We start from the raw sequence: 19,254 nt of genomic DNA on the forward strand, positions 1-19,254 counted from the left end.
AAAAGCAAAAACTACAAACACACTGTAAATGTTGTATACCTAAAGAATGACTCAAAAAACAAGACAGTAAAAAAACAAAAACAAAAAAGTTACAAAAACATTTTTTTGAAAAAAAGAAAAATTATACCAAAATTCATGTAAAAAATGTCAAAAAACAAGAAAACATTTTTTTGTGGAAATAGTTTTTTTATAAATTGAAAGACCAATCAATGGTTCCACCTGAGTCACCTGTACCAGCTGCTGTTCATCGCTGTGGTTCCAGAGAATCAGGACGGAAGTTTAAAAACCGCTTCCTGATTAACGGAGCTCCATCTACCCTCGCAGATCCAAACCCTGGGAACATCTGGGGCTGTGGGCGTGGCTTACAGAAACACAACTTTAAAAATCTATTAATTCTTTATAGAATAAAACGTTTCCTCATACTTGATCCTCATACGCTGCAGATGAGGTTTTAGGACATTTTTAGCTAAACAAACATCCTGAAAGGTCAGAAAAGAGGCGATGAGGCGGCGTCCACGGCTGTCTGTGATGCAGACGTGTTTCCACAGAGCTCATCCATGAAGGAATCTGATCTCTGTTTATGTGTTTGTTTTTTTACTAATTAATTAACTTTCTTCCATTTCTTCATTTGTTTTTTGTTTATTTATTTGATTCCCATAAAACAGTTACACTTTTTAATTTCTCACAAACAAATGAAAGTACAAATGCATCAGACAGCGAACACAAACTTGTGTGGATTCCTTGTGTGTTCATATTTTTTGGATTATTTTACTATCTGACTTTTTTTTACATCTTGTTTCTTGATTTGGCCTCTTTGTGGTTGAAGATCATTTCATAACCCGACACGCGGATGAAGACCCTCAGCGGTCCCACACAGAGAGGTCTGGACCCCAGCAGAAGGTCAGAGGTCAGCATCCAACATGTCTGCTTTAAAGTCTGCTCTCAGAGCGGCAGGAAGTCGGTTGGCGTGAGAGCAGGGCGGTTGGCTCCTCCTTCCCGGTTTCGGTCTGCGTCTTTGTGGAGAGGCGTCTGCGTTTCTCGTGGATGGCGGCGGCGCTTAAACACAAAAGCTGTTTGTTGTTTATGTTTGGCTGTCTGTCGTTTGTTGGTGAGCTTGCTTGGAGGTAAAGCAGACCGCGACACGCTCCACAGGTTCAGCTGCTGAGGAGCCGGGGTCCCTCAGAGGAGGCCTCCTTCAGTCTTCTCCTCTTCTGCACGTCAGCATGGCGGTCACCAGGCCCAGCAGCACGATGACGGGAACCAGCAGCAGCACGCCGTACAGCAGCCACGGCTCCGGGTACACGCCCACAGCTGCGGCAGAAGAGCACATGAACGTCGTCCTGCAGGGAAACCTGAAGGCTTTCAGCATGGACACAAGGAGGAAAACTGCATTTTAGAGCGATGTGACGGCTGGACAAACTCACCGGGGAGGTTTGAAGATGCTGATGTTGTGTTGGCTCCGCCTCCTCCTGCCTCTGAGAAGACAACATCAGCAGAGCTGCTTTAGTGAAAACGTGTTTCCCCTAAGACGTCTGCCTCCTCTGCATCCCGACGGGTCTTCTGGTTCGTTCTGTTTCACGCTTCCTACGATTCCACGTGAACCAGAAACCGCTTCTTGCAGGCGTCTTTTGAGTTTTCAAACGACTGAACTCTCAGATGCGCTTCGATGAAGGCTGCTTCCTCCCTGAGGAAGAGGATTACCCGTGTCGTTGAGGATGAAGAGGCTCTTGGTCATCAGACCTTCTCCGAGGAGCAGCCGGCACTCGTACCTCCCGGCCCCCTGCAGAGCGACGCCCTTGGACAATGTGAAGGGCTGGGCCTGAGCTGCGTCTGCGTCTGCATCTGCGGCTGCAGGGCCGGCTGCTTGGAGTCTCTGTCCATCATGGAAGATGGACAGCGAGAAGGCGGCGTCCTGCGTCACTTTACCTTCACAGCAGAGCAGAGCCTGGTCCAGCCGGCAGCGCTCAAAGAGCAAGTTGTCTGAAAACGAACACAGATGTTTCATCAGCACAGCTGGTCTGCCATGGAGGCCACGCCCAGCTGGGGGAGATCTGCAGGAGCCCGTGCCGCTCCTCTTCACTGCTGCATCAAAGGGAGAAGTGGATCCAGAAGGGAGATTTACCGTACAGCAGAAGCTTGGTTCTGCTCCCGTTCCTCCTGAAGCTGCCCCCCTGCTCCGTCCGGACCGACACTTTACAGAGGTAGCTCCCGCTGTCGGCCCACCTGACGCCTCTGAGGAACAGGGGCTGGTTTGTGGGCGTCCGCTCGCTGCCCGGCTGTTGAACGTGGGAGGACGGCGACACGCTCTCGGTGCCCCTAGTCCAGTAGAACACAGGGTTGGTCTTCAGGCTCTGGCCGGAGAGCTGAAGCACGCAGGGCAGAAGCACGTCCTGCCCCACGGCGGCAAAGACGATGGGGGGCTGCTGGACCACCACCTCAGAGAGGAGCCCTGGAAGACACACAGGGTTCAACCCGAGCCAGAACCGGGGAACCACGTTTGGGCTCAGATTGGAGATTCTGATCACATTTAATCTCAGATTACAGAAAAGGCTGAGAGTGTTTTGCTTGATGACATCATATTGTGGGCGGAGTCACTGGGTTTAGGGTGTGGCCCGCATTAATGGCCTTTAATTGACTTTTTTCAAAACAAAAAATGTCTTTTTTGTACATTTTTAACTTTTAATCAGAAGGTCTGCAAAAAGAAACAGTTATCAATAAAGTTTTAAAGGGTTTGAAAAACAGGAATTGTTCCGTTTCTGATTAAGCTCCTCCCACTTCATTTCATGTGGAACACCAATTATTGAAAACACAAAAAGTGAAACCAGTAAACAAAAGCATCTGTGAATTAAAAAAAAAACCTTAATCCAAACTTTCAAACTAAAAGTTAAACGGGTTTAAAGACACAGCGGAGGTTCTGCGGCTTCATGGTCAATAAAAAGAATCAAATCAATAATCATAAATTAAAAACATCAAAATTGTAATTACAAGTAAGAGGAGCAATAAAAAAACGTAAAAGAATAAGAGCAAATCTCCACTAAAACGGAACATCTGGATGGATTTTTATTACCGAGAAGAAAATTTTTTTCTGCAGAAAAACAAAACCAGAAGACAAAATCCAAAGAGCAGAAGGAAGGATTTCATTTCTGGATCTTCTGGAGAAGCAGACGTGTGCCGTCGTGAGAGCGCCATCATCAAGTTTTCCCTTTGATCCTTAGTGAAAATGTTTGCTAGCGAAGCTTTTGTTGTAGCTGTGGCTGCAGTAGCATCCTACAAACAAGGCGTACTAGTTTGTTTCTGCATTAAAGCTGTGTTCACGTGTGATTCAGCATTTAGTTTCAGGTCCTGCGGCGCCCTTCCTGCATCCAGTTTCAGGTCCAGTTTCAGGTCCTGAAACTGGATGCGGGGTGATTTTCACCTAAAGCGAAGCAAAAGCTGTGGCCTGTGACTGATGATGATGTGGTGGAGAATCTGGTCATTCTTCTGCAATTTTTCCTCCTCGGATTAATGCGGGACAGTGAGTCTTCACACCGGGTCACAGGGAGACTGAAAGCGTCCGTCATTCAGACGTTGAGGCTCCCCGCCGTACCGGGAGAGTCTCTGAATGATGTCATGAACGCATAGGTGGAGGTTACAGACGCTTTTGCAGGATGCTACAGCAGCCACAGCAACAACAAAAAAAGGTTTGGTCTGACCAAAGCGTAGCTGAATGGCACAAACGCTGTGTGAGATCGTGGCCTGATGTTCAGCGAGAAACACAGCGATCACACTTGAACTTTTCCGTTTGCCTCCTTCCTGTAGGCTCGTCTGTTGTCACCGCCACAACAGCTCTTTTATTTTGAAAGGTTAAATGAACCCCATGTTTTCCAGTTGCCACAAAGGCTTTGCTTCTGCTGGAAGTCTCAGAAACGCGGACCACCTCTCTCAAGCTGCTGTCCGGCGTGGCGTCCGGTTACCTGGGATCAGGAGGAGCATCAGGACGGCGGAGCTCCATCTCTGCTCGGGGGAGGGGAAGCGGCGAGGAGGTTCCTGCATGTTGGAGCACAGAAGCCGCACAAGCGTGAGCGTCTTTCCTCGCAGAGACCTCCGTCTGATTTAGTCTCACTGGAAACAGTGACGACTCTGATGTTTTAGTCTGGTTCCTGTTCACACCCCCACCCCCCACTCACATGAAACTGTGTTTACCTGTGTTCAGCTGCCCATCATCTCATCGCCTTCAGGCAAAAGTCTCGTTTCCCAACATTTCAGTTGACTTCAACTCATTTCAGATCACTTTTTGATTCCTCAGACTCGCTCCTGTGTGGCTCCTCCTGAAAATGAAATGTGAGACACAGCAGCCAAAACACAACGGTTATGACGGTTCCCCTGTTCCTGCTGCTCTGTCACTAAAAAACCTTCTGAAGTTCCCCTTTTCCAGTCCAAGCGGGCGTCTCTTTTGCCCCTTCTGCAGTCTGTTGCCCCTCACTCGTCACTCCAGCCCTCTGTTCGGGCTGCAGCCGCAGTGTCGTTCTGTTTTTCTCTGGATTTTGGGTTTTGTGTCAGAGTGGGACCTCTCTTTGGTTTCTTTTTATGCAGATGGACTACAGCAGCAGAAGACCACAGCGGGTACTCCTGCTGTCAGCTAAGAACAGGAAACTGAGGCTACAATTCACACAGACTCACCAAAACTGGACCATAGAAGATGGAAAAACATTATCTGGTCTGATAAGTCTCCATTCCTGCTTCCACATTCAGATGGTTGGGTCAGAACAACATGAAAGCATGGATCCATCCTGCCTTGTATCAACGGTTCAGGCTGGTGGTGGTGGTGTCATGGTGTGGGGATGTTTTCTTGGCACACTTTGGTCCCCTTAGTACCAGTTGAGCATGGTTCCAACACCACAGCCTACCTGTGACCATGCTGACCATGTCCATCCCTTTCTGACCACAGTGGACCATCTTCTGATGCTACTTCCAGCAGGATAAGGCTCCATGTCCTAAAGCTGGAATCATCTCAGACTGGTTTCTAGAACATGAGATCGAGTTCTCTGGAGAACCTTTGGGATGTGGTGGAACGGGAAACCAGCATCATGGATGTTCTGCAGACACAGCTGTTTGATGCTATCCTGTCAACATGGACCAAAGTCTGAGGAATGTTTCCAGAACCTTGTTGAATCTTTGACACCATGGATTAAGGTGGTTCTGCTGGCAAAAGGGGGTCCAACCCGGTACTAAAGCGGCTTGTGAGCGTATATAGGAGCTTCAAGCAGACGACAAAGCTGGCCGGTCTCCTCAGGAAATACATTCTGTCCATTTGTTTACACACATCCTGTCTGAGTACACCAAACCAACTCGTCCTCCAGCTGCAGACCTCGGCACTACCTCGACCTCCGCCCCATTAATGTGGGCCGTCTGGAGAGGTGGAGCGGTCCGACTAAAGTCCAGGACCATTTCTTTGGTTTTGGAGATGTTCAGGTGGAGCGTGCTCCTTTAGGACCACCTCTCCGAAGGTTTTCAGCAGACTCCTGCACTCCTCCTCCTCCTCCTCCTCACCATCTCTGATGCTTAGCGCCACCTTTCTGCAGATGACCGTAGAGGGGTAAAGATGAGGGGAAAGAGAACAGTTCCCTGTGGAGCGCCGGTGCTGCCGGTGACCACAGATGACACACATGTGTGGAAGTGTGTCATCCACATGATGAGGTGTTGACTCACAGCCAAGGTGGTCAGTTTCTCCTGCAGCAGATGGATTGTGTTAAAGCTCTGGAAAAGTCCCACAACACCTCCCTACATCCAGGTAGGAGGGGGCCCAGCGTCTTCCCTTCCTTCAGACACCTCAGGTCTCTGAGCTCAGAAATCTTGGGGTGTTGATTGACATGTCTTTGTCCCTGGAAGGTCACTCAAAGCAGGTCATAAAAAAATGTTTTTATGATCTGAGGAACGTGGCAAAATGAAACGGTATTCTGTCTCCATCTGACCTGGAAACAGTTATCCAGGCTTTTATTTCTTCCCGTTTAGATGACTGCAGCTCTCTTTTACCTGTTTTAACAAGCCTTCCCTAAAGCGTCTTCAGCTCGTCCAAAGCTCTGCAGCGAGGCTTTTAACAGGAACCAGTGAACGCATCACTGCTCTGTCGTCTGCTTTCCATCGGTTACAACTTTGGACTTAAATCTAAAACTCTGCTTTTACTTTTCAGAGCCTTGCATGGTCAAGCTGCAGCGTACGTCTCTGACCTTTAACCCCGCACTCTTCCATCCTGGAGGTCTGATTTCACGCCGTTGCTCCTCGTCTTTGGAACTCCCTCCATGGTCGTCAGATCGACTGTTTGAAGTCTCAGGTCAAGACGTTTTTATCCAGGAGAGCTTTAGGGGATTTTAGTCTGGATTTGGATTTATTATTATTATTGTATTTTATTACTTCTTTGAGTTTTGATGTGATTTTGTGCTACTTTTGTAAAACTCTGTGATTTCTGGGAAGAGAGTTACATAAATAGAGATATTCTATTCTATTCTATTCTATTCTAAGTCATCAGGATCACAGACCCGACTCTTTGTGGGACAGGAACCGACCAGGACGTTTTCCAGAGGGATGGTTTTCAGCAGCACTAGCCCCCCCCCCTCCCCTTTTTGCTTCACCTCAATAAGCTGTTATCATTTTTGGAAATACATGTGTGGCTTTTTTTTATAGCGATGATCTTTTTGTGTTTTTTGTTGTTTCAAAGTCGGGTCAGGGCTACGTTTATGTTATGCTCACCCCCCCCCCCCCCCCCTTCTCCTCAGGCATCAGATCTGCAGCAGTTTTTCAGTTAAAAACCGCATGTTTGTGTGGAGATGTGAAGCCCCCCCACCTCCCACTGCAGCAGGAAACGGCAGAAAACTTCAGTTATTGAGTCATTCTGTGGTGAACATGGAGGACCTGCTGCCGCTTCCGCCTCACGCTTTGCTGCACAAGTGAGATCTCACTTAAATAAAGGTCATTTTGTTTTGTCTGAACTTTGTCTGCTTTTGTGCAAAATCGTCTTTACACACTTTACACTTAAATCGATTCTTTTCTGAATCGATTTTTTTAGTTTATATTCTCTATATGTCTTTATATTTAGGTTTAAACATGTCAAGCTGGTCAAGAGTCTGGACCGTCTACGGGATCTGAGCGCTGGAGCGAGTCGGTGTGACGTCACCCAAATGACCCCGACCAAAACAAGTCAAACTCCGTCGCCATTTCTCACGATTCAGACGCCGCCATGTTGGAGCCGGACGTCGTCAGAAAGCAGTGATTGGTCCAAGTCGGTCTGAGTTTCTATGGCAACCGCTCTCACCAGTCAGGAGTGAGCTTGTTGGAAGGGGGGGGCAATGCAAAATATACGTGTTTTAAACGTTGGACATGGGGGCCAGCAGGCTCCGCCTACTTCTATTGAAGCATCTGATTGGTCCGTTTATGACTTGAACTAGATAAAAAATACGAAAAAACTTCCCTGGTGATCTATTCAACCAACTGATAATCATGTTTTTCTCCTTACGGTATGAATTTCAACGGTTATGCATATTGTTAGTAAATTTTTGGACATTTAAAGCAACACCTCCACCAGGTTTATTTGTTCTATTGATAAAACGCAGGTTTCATACAAAAAAGCCATTTTTATCTTTGGAAAACCCGGTTTGGGAGACTGCTATGACGTAACAAACTTAGAATCTGTTGTCAGAATTCCTGATTGAACTGAAATTTCAGTACATTCTTCTACTAAGTCATTGAGAGCAGTTTTTACAGTTAAATCTGGACTTCAGGGCCACTGTAGTTAATATTGTTAGATAAAAAAGAAATAAGTTGTGTCTGAAAAGCCTCAATACTCCCTAATGCCCAAAAGACTTTAGAAAGACTGTCCAGTTTCCTGGATTTTAATGTGATTTGACACGCTGGCACATGATCCAACACGCTCACATCCTCCAACACGCTGTTGAAGCTCCAACACGCTCACATCCTCCAACACGCTGTTGATGCTCCAACACGCTCACATCCTCCAACACGCTGTTGATGCTCCAACACGCTCACATCCTCCAACACGCTCGCACATGCACTTTCTGCAGGTTGTTTTAGTTCTAAGCGTTCTGTCTCAAAGGGAATGTTGTTGTTCTGACCACCAAACCACGCTGAGGTTTGGCGTCCAGGTCTCTGAACTTCAGCAGAAGAACCGGACATTCATGCGGTCTAAATACTGCAGACCTCAAAGCTCGTTGTTCCGTCACACAGACTCTGCAGTGGAGTTTTCTTCTTCTGTAGAAAGAAAAAAAGAAAGAAATTGATATCAAATGTGAAATCTAATGTTTATGAACTCTGAATTGTCTGAACACAGAAAGCTGCCTCCTTATCCTCCTCAGTGCTCCGGCTCTGGTCTGCAGAGATCCAGAACTTCTGCTGGATCTGAGGCCCGGGAAAACAGCAGAACTACTGTTTTCCTGATGTCTCTGGATCTGGAAGTAGTTTTTCCAATTCAGGCCCCAAATTCACAGAAAGTCGTTCAAATGATTTGTGGTGATTGTCCTCCATTGATGAATTTCCTTTTCTTCTTTAATGAAATATTTTGGATGAGTACTTTCTTTTGTACCACTTCTTAGTATTTAGAAGACTCCATGTTTTTTTAGGTATTAAGTTTGGTTTATTTTTTGGTCATCTTTTTTAGATATTCTTAAATTTAAGTTAACATGTACTTTTTGTGTTTAAACTGTCTTTTTTGTAAAGAGTTTTGGGCATTGGAAATGATGCATTCATTGTTTTATTGATTTAAAATCACCTGTCAGGACATGGTGGCGACCCAGAAGGCAGAAGTCCAGATTTGTGACGGGAACTAAAACGTTGATTATTATGAGAAAACTTCAAAGATGGAAGACTTTAAGTCCAGAAGCTGTAATTTTCTCTGTGCGTTTAATCAATTATGACTTCACGTCAATCCTATTATTCTATTTTTAATCTAACCTAATGACTGCTGTGGAAAGCCTCATTTTGAGGTATTTGTATTCAAATGTGTTCCATTGTAGCGCAGAAAAAGATCAAAATACAAATACTTTATGACGTTTTTTTACTAAAAGATTTCCAACCTTTATTTTTACACCATCAAGAGGTTTTTTTCCTCTCAAGGAATTCAGGTTAAAAATAAAACCATCAGGTGCAATATTCAACGACAGTAGGAACACTTTTCTGAGTAATCTAAAAATACAAACCACTAATTTCCGATAAATACTTTTATATGAAATAAACACATAAATAAAAGGCTTTTGTTTGATTCATAGAAAGTGACATTTATGATGAATAATGTCCTCTCTTCCATAGGGAACAGAGAAGATTGCAGCTAAGACGACCAAATGCTTATTTCTTTTTCAGACAGACCAGCTTGTTTTGTGTTCTGGAAGCAAAGCTGCACCTTTCTTTTCTCCATTTTCACCTCTCGGCACTCTTCTCCTCACCTTCCTCTCACCGAAAGTCAGTCAGCAGCCAATTAATGTTCACCTCAGGATGTGGTTAACACTAAAAAAGCATAAAAAAGGATTTTTTTTAAAAAGCAACTCAAATGCAAAAACAGTAACGTTATAGATTAAAAATTAAATCATAGAAAAAATATGACATGCTTATTATTCACAATTAACATGATAACGTGATGCCCTTAGTTTTACCAACACTTTGACACATGGGCAAGGCAGGAACCAAACCTGTAATCCACAAGCAGAGATCAACTGCTGTACCTCTGCACCACAGCAGCATGTTTGACAGACAAGCAGACCCCTCCCTCCTTCAGCTGCAGCTGCACACGTTACTTTACTTTACTGTGTTTCTGTATTTGTCAGCTCTAAAAACCTTTGGCAGTTTTGGCAAAACGCAATTAAGACAACACATTTTTAAAAGTTGTTAAATTTTTTTTTTTTTTTTAAAACACTGTTTTTGGATTTTCCGTTTCCCCTTTTAGATTTTGTTATTTGAATGACAAGCATTCCCTGTTTTTGTAGTTTTACAAACATTGTTTAAGTTATAAGTGTGTTATTATGCTGCATTGGATTTCCCATAAAGGCAAATTGTTGGTTTGAGGGTTGATGATGAGGGTTAAGCAGCATTTATGCCACTAAAAAGAAATTATTTATTTTTAGTTTATTTTATAAGTCTTTCCTTTTGTTTTCAGTGTGTGATTTCAACATCCACCAGCAGATGGCGGTAATAGCACTGCAGGATCTGTGACAACAGAAGAAGCTACGTTCATGATTTACGTCATCGCGTCTCCGCTGGTTACGTCATTACGTTAGTTCCTAGCTCAACATGGAGGACATGGTAACGGTGGAGAAGAGTCTGGTGAGAATTGTGACTTTTCTTTATGTCGTTGGAAAAAAAAACGATTTTACCGGAATGTTATAGGAAACGCGCGTGTTTAAGAGCAGCATTGACGGGATTTTGTTTCTGCCTGTCCGTGATAGTTTGACCATAAACCTGCCGGCACGTAAACCTGCCGATTCACGCTGGTCAGTCATTCATGCTAGCTGGTAGCGTTAGCATCTTAAGGTAACTCGGAGAACTTTTAAGGGAATTTCCTTCAAAAAGAGAATATTCCACAAGCTTTGAGTTATTTTTATGATCACGGAGGCTCAGTAAATGGTCATTGGTGTTTCAACATTGATTTAAAGAATATGGAAGGATATTTTCTCAAGCGGTGAAAATTAGCAACATGCTAATAATAAAACAGTGTTTCTTTCCGAAATCAGTTGGGGGGTTTTGGGACAGAAGGGATCTTTTTCACTCCAGATTTGTTTTTGTTTTTGCCAAATAAGACAATATATGTATATATGATGAAGAAATTAATCCAAATCTCTAAGCAGAGGGAAATAACAATTATCCCACAAACAATCTTATTTTATATACCAACTATATGCCGAGATCTAAATTAAATGGAAAGAATTTATTCAGTAAATAAAGAACCCAACTAAGAGTATCCATAAATAAAAGGTTATAGATCAGTCTTAATGTTTAAGTTTTTAAGAGATTTACAAAAAAGATTAAAGTCGCTTAAAAAGAAATGGGAATAAAAATGTTACCAAAAATAACTTAAGTTGTTGAGCAAAGCTGAATTTCTTTGGTCAATACAACAGAATTAAACATTAGAGGACGTTAATAACAGAATTGTATTTTTAGTGGAGAGCTGTCTATACAGGAAATTACAACCGCTTTTGAGTTTCAATGTCATTTCTACATATTTGACATACATTATCTTGCATATTAAACCTTAAATGCAAAAATTCTTTTCAGGGATAAACATTGTTTTTTAATGGACCTCTTTCTTTTTTGGCAGAGGTGGAAATGAAATTCTAATACGGTATAACAAGCATCTTTGTTTGAAAAATTTTTAGAGGAAATGTTTTCTATGTCAGGGAGGCTCTTAAAAATGTGTTATAGTGTTTAGACCTGACAAATGGACATAATCAACCAACAAGGATGGGAGATTAGGTAAAATTAAGGAATGTTGTACTTTTGAGCAATTGAATTAGATTTGAAGAAATTCCCTCAATGACTCCAGAATATTCTTTAGAAATGTAATCCAAATGAGGCTTGGTTTTTAAATCTGTGTGATTAAGAAAATGTACCATCAAAGGCCCATACTCCTTTATCCATCTACGTTTGGTAAAACCAAGAATTTTTGTTTGTACAGAACAAACCTTTTATTCCAGATTGATGAAGTATGAGGACGGACATTGTGGTGTAAATCAACTTTCAGTAGAGAAACATTTGTTCGTGGGATTCAGGAGGTTTGATTGGATTCATCAGAAAATTATTGCCTCCAACTCTAGAGGTTACTAGATTACACTACAGGATTTTTGATTTCTTTGTAATTTCCCCATTTTTCTTCATAATTTCATGTTTCCCAATAAACAAACTAACATCTTTTAATTCATATATTTTTTTAAATAAAACAGAGTTATGTAAAATGATCTTTTATTTAGTTTTATCTGCAGTGTCATGGTCACAACTCCAACATGCATGTTTTAGTTTTTTCCTAAATAAATAACTTAATTGGATTAAATACATTAGAAATGGAGCCAATATTGCTGCGCTTTGATTCTTTGCTTTACTTTTGCTTTTTCTGTGTTCTGTTAAAGGTGTTAATGTCTTTTATTTTTCCATGTTATTTCTGGGTTTACGTTAGTCGGTCGGTTGGTTGGTTACGGGTTCTAACCCCATCTGGTAAAGCCGTCCACCACACAGCCACTTATTTAAAACCTCTATAGATAATCAATCGTCTCATCCCTGAATGTAAATTAGTTTTCGGTTAATGATGCCTGAACCTTTGGTGCTGCCGTATGATCTTTGCTGGTTTGGAGCTTCCTGGCAGATAAAGTCGTTACAGGACGTTGAAGAACATTTCTGATGGTGAGGCACAGAACCTTCAGCTGTCACGATCTTACAGCAGCAGGCAGTTGTGTGTTTTGTTGTGTTGCACTCATGCTTCCTTCGGGCTGTGGAGCTCTGTGTAGATCTCTGATGTGCACCGCCCCTCCCTCCCCCCTGTGAATCCCAACAGGACGAGATGCCCCCAGTCCTGAGCTCCAGACCCCAGACTGGCCTGTCCTTCCTGACACCAGAACCAGAAGACTTGGAGGATCTTTATTCCAGATACAAGGTCTGCATGTGACGTTATTTATAATCCATTTCATCAAAGGCACATTTGAAATCCGCCGTGGTGGATGCAAACACTGAAAACCAGCACAGACGCTGAGGAAACGGGCAGATGGAGGAATTGGAGAGAGTAAAAGGCTGTGCTCCCCCAGGATGCTGAGAGGTCTGGGGGAGCAGCAGGAGGTGGTCTAAAAACTTCCACAGTCTGCTTCAAAGTCGCTTCGAATGTTCCCTCAGAAACCGGAAAACTGTTGAAGACCATTTCTGAAGGTTCAGAAGATGAAGGACGAGACTTGAGCTTTACTGACCTTAGAGCTGTCAGAGTGATTCCAGTTTGTTTACATCCAAACACAAACGCACAACTGTGGGGCTTTTTTACGCTGTTTGCTGGTTGGTTGAGTTCATAGCAGTAAACCTTTTTACTGCAAAGATATTTATTTTCTGTCTCAGCAGATGCTCATGAAAGAATGGACTGAATAATAAAATGACAGAATTATTTTTCTAATTTGAAAACATTGAAAGATGTTTCTGAGAGGTTCTTTACCAAACTTTTAGTTTGAAATTCTTCAAATCTGCACCCACAGCTCACCTCCGTCTGACAGGTTATCACTAGTGGCTGCATGAAATGATTCCCGTCATTTTTTAAATATCTGACTGATGGAGCATCTGTCCTCCAAGAAGAGCAGAAGTTGAAGTTCTGTGGCCGGTTCTGCTCACAGTTCTGAGCAGCTCGCTCTGCGGTCCTCGTTCCTTTGCAGAAGCTGCAGCAGGAGCTGGAGTTCCTGGAAGTGCAGGAGGAGTACATCAAAGATGAGCAGAAGAACCTGAAGAAGGAGTTCCTGCACGCTCAGGAGGAGGTGAAGAGGATACAGAGCATCCCTCTGGTCATCGGTCAGTTCCTGGAGGCCGTGGACCAGAACACGGCCATCGTGGGCTCCACCACAGGTGAGTCTCTGCTGGGGGGCATGGAAGATGCTCCCCAAACACTTGGAGGAGTGTTTTTCCTGTTGTGGACTCCTTATTCGGTCTGACCGGCTCCTCCTTTCAGGCTCCAACTACTACGTCCGCATCCTGAGCACCATCGACAGAGAGCTGCTGAAGCCCAACGCCTCGGTGGCGCTGCACAAGCACAGCAACGCGCTGGTGGACGTCCTCCCTCCGGAGGCAGACAGCAGCATCATGATGCTGACCTCAGGTGCGCCTCCCACTGCTCACTCCTCTCGGCTGCTGCTCCTCTCCCTGATGGAAGCTATTTGGGTTTCAGATCAAAAGCCAGACGTGATGTACGCCGACATCGGAGGGATGGACATCCAGAAGCAGGAGGTCCGGGAGGCGGTGGAGCTGCCGCTCACGCACTTCGAGCTTTACAAGCAGGTGAGGGGGAGGGCGAACATCTGCAGCCATTCTGCAAAGCAGGAGACTTCCTCTGAATGTGTCGTCCCGCTGTTTCCCTCAGATCGGCATCGACCCCCCCAGAGGCGTCCTCATGTACGGACCTCCTGGTTGTGGAAAAACTATGCTGGCCAAAGCCGTGGCCCACCACACTACAGGTGTTTGTTCGCCACATCTGCAGCGTTTTCCTAGATCCTCCTGATCATCAGGGACGTCCTGTGAGCCGCAGGAAACGAACACAATAAAAGCAAAATAAGACGGGAGACGGCAGGAAGTGGAAGTTCTGAGAGCAAACGTGTCTGCAACCGATTTAAACTGAACTTCAGAAGTAAAAAGTGTGAAAGGAAGCCTTTTATCGGTGCGGCTACAGTGTTTTCTCATTTTTAGGTTGTTTCCTCAGTTCTGTAGCTTATTCTTTAACAAGTTATTACTGATTAAGAAACACTTCAAAGACTCTCCTGTTCCTTCCAAGGTCATGACATACGTGTGGACAGAAGCTTTGTTGGTGGTAAAGACTGAACCAGAAGGGAAGGCTTAGTTAGGGGTTTTCCACATTCATCGTCTGAAACGTCTCAGCTGCAGCTGAGACAAACACAGACCCACATCCAGCTTTTGAGGGAGTTCAGGCTCAGAGTTTAGCTCCCTGAAGACGACAGCTTTGATGATGGGTATCTTCATGGAATCGCTGCTCTCCGCCCCTCTTTGTGGCAGCGTTCCTGTGGGAAAGACGACTTAAAGTCCAGATGCCGGGACTCAAGGCAACGTCGTCTCAAATGTCAAATTTCACAGACGTTAAAGTATCAAATTCGTCTTTTTCAGAAGATGAGGCCTCCCCTACAAATACTCTGAACAGAACCCAGTTTGAGACGGCAGAACCAAAGTTTGACTCCTCACTTACAGATTTAGGCCACGCCCACTCCAATTGTTCCTCAACAAGAAACGCGTGTGCAGGTTTTTCAGAATAAGAGTCTGCCTCTGTCCGCAGCTGCCTTCATCCGCGTGGTGGGCTCCGAGTTCGTTCAGAAGTATCTGGGTGAAGGCCCCCGCATGGTCCGAGACGTCTTTCGGTTGGCCAAGGAGAACGCTCCCGCCATCATCTTCATTGACGAGATCGACGCCATCGCCACAAAGCGCTTCGACGCTCAGACTGGAGGTACGCTCAGCGACTTTGAGGTTTGAGGTTTCTGAGGTTCCTCACTGCGAATCTGCTGCTTTGTGCCGCAGCTGACAGGGAAGTGCAGCGGATCCTGCTGGAGCTGCTGAATCAGATGGACGGCTTCGACCAGAACGTCAACGTCAAGGTGACGTTTGGATTCATTCAGTTTGATCTTCTTGACTGCAGTGACGGTCGGCTGCCTGCTGTAGCTCAGAGTTAGTGTAGCGGTTTTTGTTATCCTTTGAAAATCAACCAGCTTTGACAGACGTGCTCTTTTTTATTTTATTATTTTGTACTTCTAATGAGTAGAGGGGCGTGTCTGCTGCCGCTTTCTGGACTGTTTTCCAGCATTTCCGGGTCTGAAGGATCAGCTGCTGACGCTTGGCACTCACAAAATGCATATTGATCTCATTCCATTCAGTTTACAATAGTGATGGGAATCTGTCATGAGATTCCAAAAAGTTCCATTTTTGTTTAAATAATAAACTACAACATGCATGCCTACATTTGAACAATTGATGTTTTGGGACTCGATGTATATTCCTGTGATCCCATGGCGTATTTTTGACAGTTAACCAGAGAAATTTCGTATTCAGCACAAAGGAAAGTATTTAAAACAGACGTGTTAAATGTAAAACCAAATGTTGAATCGATGGTTTGTATTTTAAGTTGTGCACAGCTTTGTCTTTTATAAATATGTTTCTTTTGGACACAATCCTGACCCCATAGAGGTTCTCATGTCGATTTAATCAACTTCATGAAGACTTCTCAGTTTCTGTAAATTGTTTCTCTTAGTGGAAAATCTCCTAGCGCCTTTGGAAAAGTTGAATGAAAAACCTGATGGACCCCAGAGTTTTAGTGAACAGAAGAATCAGCCATTTGGTTTTGTTTCTTGTTGATCTGAACGTGTCTGGAGGCTCTAAAAGAGTGTTTCACGCTGGCGGGTTTGAACAGTGCTGAGCGAACACCTCGTTTCATGGCTCCTCCCCCTCGCTTCTCCTCAGGTCATCATGGCGACAAACCGAGCAGACACTCTGGATCCGGCCCTGCTCCGTCCGGGCCGCCTGGACAGGAAGATCGAGTTCCCGCTGCCCGACCGCAGACAGAAGCGCCTCGTCTTCTCCACCATCACCAGTAAAATGAACCTTTCTGAGGAGGTGGACCTGGAGGACTGTATCCTTCTGCACGTTTACATCAACGCTGCTGCAGCATCTCCTATTGTCATACCACCATTTACAATGACGGCATCATCCAGTGGCCAGCAGGTGGCAGTGTAGGCTGAGAGTGAGAAAAGTTCAGAGTGACTCCTAAGAAATGTCTTTGATCAGTCATGTGCTGCAAAGGCTTTCCACTTTATCCTGTTATACCAAAGATCTGTCGTTGAAGTTCTGCAAGAGGAGTTTAGGTCCTCCGGAAGAGTTTAGGTCCTCCGGAAGAGTTTAGGTCCTCCAGAAGAGTTTAGATCCTCCAGAAGAGTTTAGATCCTCCAGAAGAGTTTAGATCCTCCAGGGAAGTTTAGGTCCTCCAGAAGAGTTTAGGTCCTCCAGAAGAGTTTAGGTCCTCCAGAAGAGTTTAGGTCCTCCAGGGAAGTTTAGGTCCTCCAGAAGAGTTTAGGTCCTCCGGAAGAGTTTAGGTCCTCCGGAAGAGTTTAGGTCCTCCAGAAGAGTTTAGGTCCTCCAGAAGAGTTTAGATCCTCCAGGGAAGTTTAGGTCCTCCAGAAGAGTTTAGGTCCTCCAGAAGAGTTTAGGTCCTCCGGAAGAGTTTAGGTCCTCCAGAAGAGTTTAGATCCTCCAGAAGAGTTTAGGTCCTCCAGAAGAGTTTAGGTCCTCCAGAAGAGTTTAGGTCCTCCAGAAGAGTTTAGGTCCTCCAGAAGAGTTTAGGTCCTCCAGAAGAGTTTAGGTCCTCCAGAAGAGTTTAGGTCCTCCAGAAGAGTTTAGGTCCTCCAGAAGAGTTTAGATCCTCCAGAAGAGTTTAGGTCCTCCAGAAGAGTTTAGATCCTCCAGAAGAGTTTAGGTCCTCCAGAAGAGTTTAGGTCCTCCAGAAGAGTTTAGGTCCTCCAGAAGAGTTTAGGTCCTCCAGGGAAGTTTAGGTCCTCCAGAAGAGTTTAGGTCCTCCAGAAGAGTTTAGGTCCTCCGGAAGAGTTTAGATCCTCCAGAAGAGTTTAGGTCCTCCAGAAGAGTTTAGGTCCTCCAGAAGAGTTTAGGTCCTCCAGAAGAGTTTAGGTCCTCCAGAAGAGTTTAGGTCCTCCAGAAGAGTTTAGGTCCTCCAGAAGAGTTTAGGTCCTCCAGAAGAGTTTAGGTCCTCCAGAAGAGTTTAGGTCCTCCGGAAGAGTTTAGGTCCTCCGGAAGAGTTTAGGTCCTCCGGAGGAGTTTAGGTCCTCCAGGGGAGTTTTCTGGAATCATTTTAGCTGCTCTGATCGTTTGCCTGTTTGCTTTCCAAAAGCTGCTCTGAACTCTCAAAAGGTTCTGTTTCTGTCCGATCTGCCATTTCTCTGCATCATAAATCCTGACACTCAAATGTTCTCATAAAACGTGTGTCAGCAGGAGAAAGCTCTTCCGTCCTGTGAGGAGCTTTGCTCTGTCCTCATGGTTTCTTATGGATCCCATCAGGATTTTTTTTTAGCATGAAGACCTCTTTTAACCTATTGGGTCCTTTCAGGTTAAAAATACGGGTTAATGGCCGCCAAAATGTCCATCATCAGACCTCGACTGCAGCGGCAAAGGAAAACGATGCTGATGATCACGATGTGTTAAATAAAGCATCAGTTCACAGAGAAAGTTCTCCTCTAACCGCTTGTTTTTGTCCAGATGATGAAGTTAAAGTTTGTTTTAGAGAAGCCAGGGCAGTGATACAGAACATTTAAGGTAGCTGACAGGAACTACTTTTTTCGGCGTGCAGTATCACTTTTTAATGCACACCCAGCAGCCAATCAGAATGGAGCATTTATCGTCCCTAACTGTCATGCAGATGTTGCCCGACCTGACAAGATTTCTGGAGCGGACATCAACTCCATCTGCCAGGAGGTGAGATGCCGCTTCACTTGTCTCTCCTTCCTGCTGGTGTCTGTCTGACCTTTGTCCTCCTGTCCGCCGCCCTCAGGCCGGCATGCTCGCCGTGCGGGAGAACCGCTACATCGTCCTGGCCAAAGACTTTGAGAAAGCCTACAAGACGGTCATCAAGAAGGACGAGCAGGAGCACGAGTTCTACAAGTAGAGAAGGAAACTGCATTCTGGGAGCAGAGTGGTCCAGAAACGGGTTCTCTGGACGAAACTTACTGGAAACAGACTTCAGGTCAGACCTGTTTCCACCTCCAGATGAGTCAGCGCGTCACCGAGTGTGTTTTTTCTACAGGCAACTCCACTGGTTCCTCTCAATACCGGCCTCCACTGCAGGCCGGGCAAAGCCTTTGTGTTTCCTCATCTGACTAGACGTTCAAAAGAAATCCATTAAAGGTGTTTTCCATAGAAGAACCATTGCCGTCGTTCTTTTTCTGCCTCCATCGGCTTCAGGAGGTTCTTCTGTCTAAGCCTCACCTGATCCGTCGCAGCTCTGAAAACATCAAACCTTAATAAATCCACAACATGACAGCCAGTTTTCATGTAGCGACTCTAATGCTGAGTTTAGATTGAAGTTCCTCTCTGATCATCATTTAAAATGTTTCCAGTGCTCTTTTCATAAGGCTGATGCTGCTTTAGGCCAAAATTAAAAACACTAGTTCAGTAGAAATTCACCTCTGAGTTGTGGGCAAGACTGGCTCAGAGCAACCCCGCCCCCCTTCCCCTCCTCGCCCACGTCAGACGCATTTCAAATGACGTTTCTGCGTCTGATTTCATCTAATTCACGATTTCGCCAAAGAAATAGCCGGAAAAGCACATTTTAATCAAAGATTTCATTCAATTGAAGTGTTTTAAGGATCGTTTTTTTTGATGCGGCAATCAGTGCCACCTCACTCAAAAGTGTAATTCATAGCTGATATACATTATAGTGTTTTCAAAATAAAGTCACAGAACAATTTATGAATAAATGCAGATTCTGTCAGCTGTTCTTTGTAGGGTTGAAGGTTGAGATGATTTTTCGTCCACTACAGGCCT

The 19,254-nt window shown here is 44.7% G+C and overlaps 2 protein-coding genes across 3 annotated transcripts; one reads left to right on the top strand and one right to left on the bottom strand.

The window, feature by feature from the left end:
• Positions 1–619: 619 nt before the first annotated feature.
• LOC105356059 (uncharacterized) lies at positions 620–4,309 on the bottom strand. Of its 2 annotated transcripts, XM_011485850.3 has the most exons (6): positions 4,183–4,309; positions 3,954–4,026; positions 2,123–2,449; positions 1,702–1,980; positions 1,425–1,475; positions 620–1,311 (listed from the first exon to the last, which is right to left on the bottom strand). In XM_011485850.3, exons 2-6 carry the CDS (start codon positions 3,970–3,972, stop codon positions 1,196–1,198), a joined length of 792 nt encoding a protein of 263 aa, XP_011484152.2. In that variant the 5' UTR covers positions 3,973–4,026; positions 4,183–4,309; the 3' UTR covers positions 620–1,195. The 2 variants fall into 2 exon arrangements, with proteins under 2 accessions (XP_011484152.2, XP_023820380.1); XM_023964612.2 differs by lacking the exon at positions 4,183–4,309 and having other exon boundaries at positions 3,954–4,115.
• Positions 4,310–7,094: 2,785 nt separating this feature from the next.
• On the top strand, positions 7,095–18,633 carry psmc4 (proteasome 26S subunit, ATPase 4). Its single transcript, XM_004078417.5, has 12 exons — positions 7,095–7,297; positions 10,136–10,302; positions 12,521–12,619; positions 13,374–13,560; positions 13,664–13,810; positions 13,880–13,989; positions 14,072–14,165; positions 14,993–15,160; positions 15,232–15,308; positions 16,168–16,336; positions 18,131–18,186; positions 18,263–18,633. The coding sequence occupies exons 2-12, from the start codon at positions 10,270–10,272 to the stop codon at positions 18,374–18,376; spliced, it is 1,254 nt and encodes a 417-aa protein (XP_004078465.1). The 5' UTR covers positions 7,095–7,297; positions 10,136–10,269; the 3' UTR covers positions 18,377–18,633.
• The last annotated feature ends 621 nt before the right edge of the window (positions 18,634–19,254 follow it).

This window comes from Oryzias latipes, chromosome 16 (genome assembly GCF_053564925.1).
Source record: "Oryzias latipes strain Hd-rR chromosome 16, Olatipes_Hd-rR_3.1".
Classification (NCBI taxonomy): domain Eukaryota; kingdom Metazoa; phylum Chordata; class Actinopteri; order Beloniformes; family Adrianichthyidae; genus Oryzias; species Oryzias latipes.

Coding starts and splice junctions, on each gene's coding strand:
- LOC105356059 (XM_023964612.2), bottom strand. CDS start 4,032: ATGCAGGAACCTCCTCGCCGCTTCCCCTCCCCCGAGCAGAGATGGAGC. Junction 2,450..3,953: donor GATGCTCCTCCTGATCCCAG/GTAACCGGACGC, acceptor TGTGTCTTCCAG/GGCTCCTCTCTGAGGTGGTG. Junction 1,312..1,424: donor AGCATCTTCAAACCTCCCCG/GTGAGTTTGTCC, acceptor CTTCTGCCGCAG/CTGTGGGCGTGTACCCGGAG.
- psmc4 (XM_004078417.5), top strand. CDS start 10,270: ATGGAGGACATGGTAACGGTGGAGAAGAGTCTG. Junction 12,620..13,373: donor ATCTTTATTCCAGATACAAG/GTCTGCATGTGA, acceptor GTTCCTTTGCAG/AAGCTGCAGCAGGAGCTGGA. Junction 13,811..13,879: donor CATCATGATGCTGACCTCAG/GTGCGCCTCCCA, acceptor TTTGGGTTTCAG/ATCAAAAGCCAGACGTGATG.